This window comes from Ipomoea nil, unplaced genomic scaffold (genome assembly GCF_001879475.1).
Source record: "Ipomoea nil cultivar Tokyo-kokei standard unplaced genomic scaffold, Asagao_1.1 scaffold2826, whole genome shotgun sequence".
NCBI classification, from domain to species: Eukaryota; Viridiplantae; Streptophyta; class Magnoliopsida; order Solanales; family Convolvulaceae; genus Ipomoea; species Ipomoea nil.
The window spans coordinates 4,989,485-4,997,500 of NW_017619254.1; the positions used below are offsets into that span (position 1 = coordinate 4,989,485).

Below are 8,016 nucleotides of genomic sequence, written 5' to 3' on the forward strand. Positions count from 1 at the left end.
TTATTTGGTTCATGGAATTTATTTTTTCAATTTAGTAGTAAACGATTTTTTTTGCTTAATTAGGTTATTGACTTTAATTGTTTTACCCAATTCAGTAATCAACGGTTAGAATCAATAACTAAATAAAAAAAATTACTGTAGTCGATTACTAAATTAGGTAAAATCACTATAGTCAAATATTAATTTGAGTTATACTCCTATAGTTAATAGAGAAAAAATTATCAAGTTATTTTAACATAGGACTCAATTGGATAAAATCATCAAAATTCGAGAACCTGATTAAACATAATAATAATAATAATAATAATAATAATAATAATAATAATAATAATATTGTGTTCCATCTTGATTCTTGATGGGCACCCCATTATAAAACCTTAAGCCCACAAGGATAGTTACGTAGTAGTCGTCCTTCATGGCAAGCACAAAGTATGGCCTACGAGGGAGCTGCGGCGGAGGAGGAAAAGTGGTGGTTGTCATGGTTCCTTTTCCGGCACAAGGCCATCTCAACCAACTCCTCCAGCTATCCCGTCTCATTTCCTCCTACAACATTCCCGTCCACTTCGTCGGAACCGCAACCCACAACCGTCAGGCCAGATTACGAGTCCACGGCTGGAACCCCTTGTCCGCCGCCAACATCCACTTTCACGAATTTCCCACCGCTAACGCCGCCGCCGCCGTTTCTCTCCATCCCAACCCCCCTGCCGAATCCAGGTTCCCCGCGCACCTCCTCTCTTCCTACCAAGCCACCTCTCTCCTCCGCGACCCCGTCGGGAAGCTCCTCCGGGCGCTCGCCGCCAATAACTCCCGAGTCGTCGTCATCCACGACTCGCTAATGGGGTCCGTGGTTCAAGACGCGGCGTCGATTCCCAATGCGGAGTCTTACATATTCCACAGCGTCTCCGCCTTCACTATCTTCCTCTTCATTTGGGAGAAGATGGGGAAGCCCTTCGCCGTCGACGCCGACATCCTCAGAGACCTTCCTTCCCTCGAAGGATGTTTCAGCCCCGAGTTCGAGCGTTTCCTCAAGGCCCAATACGATTTCTTGAAGTTCAATTCCGGCAGGATTTACAACACATGCAGAGCACTGGAAGCCCCTTTTCTTGAACTCCTTTCCAGAGAAGAAATCAGTGGGAAGAAGAAACAGTGGGCCCTTGGACCTTTCAACCCTGTCCACGTCAGCAATGGCGGCGCCTCCAAAACCACCCACCAACAACGCCACAAATGTCTGGCCTGGCTAGACAACCACACAAAAAACTCTGTCATATTCGTTTCATTCGGAACCACCACCTCTTTCTCCGACGAACAAATCCGAGAAATCGCCACCGGCTTGGAGAGGAGCGAGCAGAAGTTCGTCTGGGTTCTGAGAGACGCCGATAAAACAGATATCTTCTCCAAAGAACATCGGAAAATAGAGCTGCCGAGAGGGTTCGAAGAGAGAGTGCGAAAGAGGGGATTGGTGGTGAGAGACTGGGCCCCGCAGCTGGAGGTGCTGGCCCACACTTCCACCGGCGGATTTCTGAGCCACTGCGGATGGAACTCTTGCATGGAGAGCATATCCATGGGTGTCCCCATGGCGGCCTGGCCAATGCATTCCGACCAGCCCAGGAACACGGTGCTCGTCACTAAGGTCCTCAGGATCGGGATCGTGGTTAAGGATTGGGATCGCCGGGACCAGATTGTGACGTCATCGGCGGTGGAACATGCGGTCAAGCGGCTGATGGCGACGGAGGAAGGGGAGCGGATGAGACAGAGGGCGGCGGATTTTGGCTGCGCTATGAAGAAGGCGGTGGCGGACGGCGGCGTTAGCCGCATGGAGTTGGATGGCTTTGTTGATCACATAGCCCGGAGTTGATGGGCGGCCACATTAAAAAAAAAATAAAAAAAAAATCGATTATTCATTTACTCTATTAACCGATTTTATCGAACAATTATTATTATTACTATTTTAAAAGAAAAACTCAATTTGAGAAATTTACTACTCATATTATATGTGTGGTTGTACGGGCAAGCATGAAAAAATATATTTGTACTGAATTTTTTTTAAAAAACAAATTGCAGCTTCCTAATGCGTACGTATACCATGGATATCAAGTAAAGATGCAATAAAAAAACATGAAAAATGTTATTTACTATGTATACTAAATGTTTTGTGTGATTACACATGTTTTGTTAAGTTAGTTGATAAAAATGTGTTCTTGAGTATTAAAAAATAAAATTATTTGTCATTAACTTTGATTAGAGTTTTAATCAAGCATAATAATATGATGTGTACTTTTGATTATTATACATTCTCAAATTAAGGTATATTTTATAGAAAATGCTATGCGTACTCTCATTTTTTACTCCCAACTTTTACTTTCACACACAAAACCTTGTTATAGACATTTGTATCGGGACCCACATGAAAAAATAGCTTATCAGAGCCGCCACATCAGAAAGTAAAATTGAGAGAGTAAGATTTGGAAGTACATGTAGCAGAACTCATATTTTATACTAGAGTTAATTCCAGCAATGGTCCTCCGACTATATTGATTTTCCAAAATTAGTCATCGAGTTTTAATTTGGACATTTTACATCCATTGATTTTCAATTTCTTTCCAATTGAGGTCCTTTCGTCAAATTACGGTAAATTAGACTTTAAATGAAAGGGTAAAGTAGTCATTCCATCTACCTAACGTACAATTCTTCGTATTTCTCCCTTGTATGCATGACTTCAGATATCAGATTTACTTAATTGCTTAATCTCTAAATCCACTCGAAGAACAAAATTTCATTAGGGATTAAGCAATTAAGTGAATTTGATGTCTGAAGTCGCGTATACAAGGAAGAAATACAAAGAATTATACATTAGGCAAATAAAATAATTACTTTACCCTTTCATTTAAAATCCACTTTACAGTAATCTGACAAAAGGACCTCAATTGGAAACAAATTGAAAGTCAAGGGACGTAAAGTGTCCAAATTAAAAGTCGGGGATTAATTTTGAAAAGTCAATATAGTCGGAGGACCATTACTGGAATTAACTCTTTTATACTATAAAAATCTGATTGTCACAAAAAAAGATAAATATTGTATCATTATTTTCAGCAACATGTGTATTTAATTGGATAGTTTATAACCCAACTGCCAAAATTTGAGATAACTTGAGTTCAATTTTCACAAGTGATGATTATTCTTGGAGCATTTCCTTACGAAAATTATACTGGTGGACCTAAGGACCACAAGTTGTTAACCAAAATCTTTTCAGAAGATGGAATTCCCAATCTTAAAGATTTTTACATCCCACCTATATAATATTTGGAAAGATGTAAGATCTGATGTGCACCCTTTGTAGTTATACATATGCTATTTGTTTGTCGTTAGGGACATGTGTACACGTTGGTGCACAGTCAAAAAGTAACGTTGTTGAAGTGTATCTTTTTAAACTTAGTGAAAAAAAGGGAAAACAACACAACTCAATTCAACTACTCTGCAGCCTTTGTAGGGCACAAAATGGGTTAATATTAATTGATGAACACATGCATTCTAATGAAAATTAGAGTATATAATCGTTGCACAATAAATACTTGAACTTAAATAGGTGAACACAATAAATACTTGAACTTAAATAGGTGAACAATTTTCGGATTAGTCCAAGTTAAAATTTTGCAAGATTTTTCTCTAGGTCGGTAAACCCCGTCTAGGATATAGATGACCAGCTCAAACTAACAAAGTAAATAAACAGGTCATACAGGGAGTCCAAGCCAACTGTTTGATCAACTTGGCTGTGTTTGCTCTCTAAGTTTTGCTATATTGTAATGGTGATACAGTGTACAATGAGAGTGACGAGTGCCTCGTTAGTGGAATGTTAGTCTATATATATATATATATATATATATATATATATATATATACAATTGTAATAATGGAACCCTTTTTTAGTGTTGTGTGACTTACCTTTTTAAAAGATATGTGGTAAAAATGTGACATGCAACCTTAGCTTACGTGTCACAAGCTAATTAATTTCCACATCTCATATTCTTATAAAATTTTTCAGATAAGTATTCTTTTGTATTTGTAAACGATTTTTAGTATTATATATATATCATCTGTAGGTTGTTACAATTTTAAAATCTGAACTCGACTTACTATCAATCACGGGTGAAATTTTTACATTAATTCGAATTTGACTCGAGTAAAACGAATGAGAGTGAGTTGTACCTAGTAGGCGGATTTGCAAATTGATGCCCCTATTCCTATTTATGTGTGTGTAACTAGGAAAGCGTGGCAACTTGTTATGTGTAATATATGTGCACTGAAATGGCTTGGACTCATGGTGCCATTTTGGGAAAATTGGTGGTCGGCAGATATATCCATCGCTGCAAGTGGCTAAGTGGGCACAACTACTAAACAAACGATGCGTACAACGTTTGGTTGGTGTGGGCATATATGCAGGCATTATTATGTCTTTAAAGCTTTTATTTGTCAAAAAAGGTAAATATATAGATATCCATACACTCCAACTATATATATATATATATATATATATATATATATATATATATATATATATATATATATATATATATATATATATATATTTGTTGATCCTTGCAGCTGGCAATTTATGCATGTTACCACTCACCCTACACAACTTATAAATTGGGGACAAAGGAAATTCGGTGATAGTGAAAATTTAAATTGGCAAAATTAATTATTATAGTGTGTTCGCTTGTCAAGTAAGTTGGGATTGTGAAAGAAATAAAGAAACGCTTTAACTATTGAGGAGGTGTTTGTACAACCTATCGAAGGCTCTTTAGACAATGTGATAGTTGTGCGAATAGAGTGTAATAAATGTAGTATTGAATAGTCTCTTTTATTAACACTATTGGGGTGTATATACACATGGGCAAAGGATGGGAAGAGTACAATGTATCTCCCATCATTTTGTGGTTATTGATGATTGCCTTATTATTGGCTAGTATGTGTGATAGTGAAATTGATTGTTAGATTAGGTGGTTTAATTTGTGTGCTTTACCATTTATTTCATGGTTTTATGACTTAAGACTAATTAGTTAGATATGATTTAACTCAGTACGATAGGCTTTTTGAATTGGTTAAACTGAACTTTCAATGTTGGGTGTGAAGTAAGGCTATATGCTCGACTATAAACATTAAAAATTGTTTATACCCTTCTTCTTTTATATCATTAGTATAGGACACCTTATGAATTTTCAATCTAATAATTTTTGAACTAGCACTTCGTTGAATATTATTTTCTCATGAAATTGAATGCCTTTATTTGAGATAGTTGGAGGGAGTAAATAATGTAGGATTTATATTATCAAGTTTATTGGGATTGACCAATAAGATTAGCTTACTAGTATTAGGATTCAAGGATATGGGTTTGTTAAATCGAGGATATGCTTCACAACTTGATCATTCAATTGGGTACTACTCTACTCCTGTACTCTACATCAAGAAACGTATTAACAAATGTGTCAGCTACAACTACTTTTAAAACTCATTCTCTAAGATAATTTTAAAAACATGTCTTGTACACATACATTTTATTATCAATAATGAGTGGTTGTATGTGAATAGTAAAAATCTGAGTGTGTTGCATGTTCCTTTATTATTTTGTTAGTTAGTGGACAAGTATGACTCATTTAATCTTATATAAATAGGACAACCCTATCCACCTATATATACTTATTGGGAGGGGTTTATAGGACCATTATATTTATATCACTTGAGAGAGGTTTCACTTTTCTATTATATAATACAACTTAATTTGCTCCCCAATTCACTTTAGGTGATTCAAATTGACTTATTTTCATCTTACCTACTATTAAACTACATGTGTTCTTAACCTTATACGTATTTTCTTGATTCATATCCTGCATAATTTGCAAGTAATAAATCACTTGTATGTTTATATTAATTATGGTGGACCAATAATCCAAGCACCAACAAATAATTTTAGTATATATAACATATTCATTACCGGAGAATCCTAGATTGTGTCCAATGACGTTCCAGACAACCTAGAATATACCAAAATATATAATTAATATAAAATAACATAAACAGAATCGCAGTCCTATTATATTCTACAAGATAGCACGCATGCATGGATGACCAATCACCAACTAGGCTAGTTTTATATGTTGCTCTTTTCCACGTTATCGATCACATGGTTTATTATGGTTGTGATTTGAGGTTTAGGATAGCGTGTGGGCTGTGGCAGTGAGGATATGGAGAAGGGTATTGCCCATTAGTTGGTGTCTGTCCTAAGGCGTGCATATGATATGATGGGACAATTATGTCAATGTAGCAGACCACATGGGTCGAGAGTTTCTTTAATGTGGGTGACATGAGTTCATCTTGCTCTATGCAATGCATCTTCACAGAGTTAATTCCAGCAATGGTCCTCTGACTATAGTGATTTTCCAAAATTAGTCCTCGACTTTTAATTTGGACACTTTAGGTCCCTTGACTTTCAATTTCTTTCCAATTGAGGTCCTTTCGTTAGAATACGGTTCATTAGACTTTAAATGAAGGGGTAAACTCGTCCTTTCACCTGCCTATATATTATTTTTCGTATTTCTCCCTTCGTATTTCGCTGTTATACCTTGTAAACATCTCAATAATAGAGGAACGCACACACGAGTAGTCAGCAAATGGGGAACGACGAGGAACATTTTAGGGTTTCGACTAAGATTATCTTCATATATATCACGTATACAATGGAGAAATACTAAGAATAATACATAGGCAGGTGAAATGATGAGTTTACCCCTTCATTTAAAATTCAATTAACCGTATTCTAACGAAAGGACCTCAATTGGAAAGAAATTGAAAGTCAAGGGACCTAAAGTGTCCAAATTAAAAGTCAAGGACTAATTTTGGAAAATCAATATAGTCGGAGGACCATTGCTGGAATTAACTCCATCTTCACATGTACTTTAATTTAAACCCCGGCACTTTCTGATATGCGTATATTATTAGATTATAATGATGATTAATTTTGTTTTGGGGTACAACCTCCCCTAACTGATTATTAATATGAACATACACTGATACACTAAGAGACATAGGGGTTGATGGGGAGACGGAGGTTGGCTGATAGCGCAACAAAGAGGACGGATGAAGGGATTTGGCGGAGTAAAGTAAAGGGCAAACAACCAAGTCAACTAAAGGGACAGGAAACGGTATGACCGAAGGAGTCGCACTAGCAGTGGCAGGGCTCGACTAAGTAGAGGAGTCGGACTAGGGTTAGCCCGTCAACCAGAGGGAGCCGCAGAGCCAGTCGGATAAGGAGAAGAACGGGAGCACTAATCGGCCTTCGCGAAGCCTGCTAAATGGTTGAGAAAATAGTGACGGAAGCCAATTAACTTAGAGAGACAATTGACAACAGGTGAGGCGGATGGTAGAAGAAGCCGGCACGCCCAGGGTTGGATGATTGACTAAGTTAACTGGTCGGCGCGGAGTCAAGTAGGACCGACTGCGTAAAGGAGTGGAGTTGCCTGGAGGGGCAATAAGAAGAGTAATCTGAGCACTCAGTAGGAGCAGAGTAATGAGGATAATCCGTGCGGAGTTAATAGCAATGATGTGGCCAACCATTGTGGAAGGCGGTTCGACGTGGAGGAAGCAGCGGGAAACCGACACGAACACTCATGATTAATTCAATTATTGTATGATTTATGACTTCATTAGTTAGCATTGATGATAGAATGAGCGTTTCATTCTTCCTAGATTGTATAAAAGGCCTCCAAAGACTCTGAAAAAGGGGTTAAACACTTTGAATATACACGAGAATTGAGAGAACAGTCAAACTATTAACTTTTCTGGTAGTGTTGGCCGGCCAGCTGACTGCTTTGGTAGTCACAAAACCAACAAGGATGTCTGGTAATAGCTGTTAGTTGATAGCTGTTAGTGGGTTTGACTAGCTTATAGCAATAGCTAGTTGTAGAAAGATGTTTGGTAATTAGTTGTTAGGTGATAACTGATTACATGCAAAATGAACTTTAA

The 8,016-nt window shown here is 37.5% G+C and overlaps 1 protein-coding gene across 1 annotated transcript; it reads left to right on the forward strand.

Moving 5' to 3' along the window:
* Window positions 1-383: 383 nt before the first annotated feature.
* Window positions 384-2,069, forward strand: LOC109158653 (zeatin O-glucosyltransferase-like). Its single transcript, XM_019306545.1, has one exon. The coding sequence runs from the start codon at window positions 416-418 to the stop codon at window positions 1,853-1,855; it is 1,440 nt and encodes a 479-aa protein (XP_019162090.1). The 5' UTR covers window positions 384-415; the 3' UTR covers window positions 1,856-2,069.
* Window positions 2,070-8,016: the final 5,947 nt, after the last annotated feature.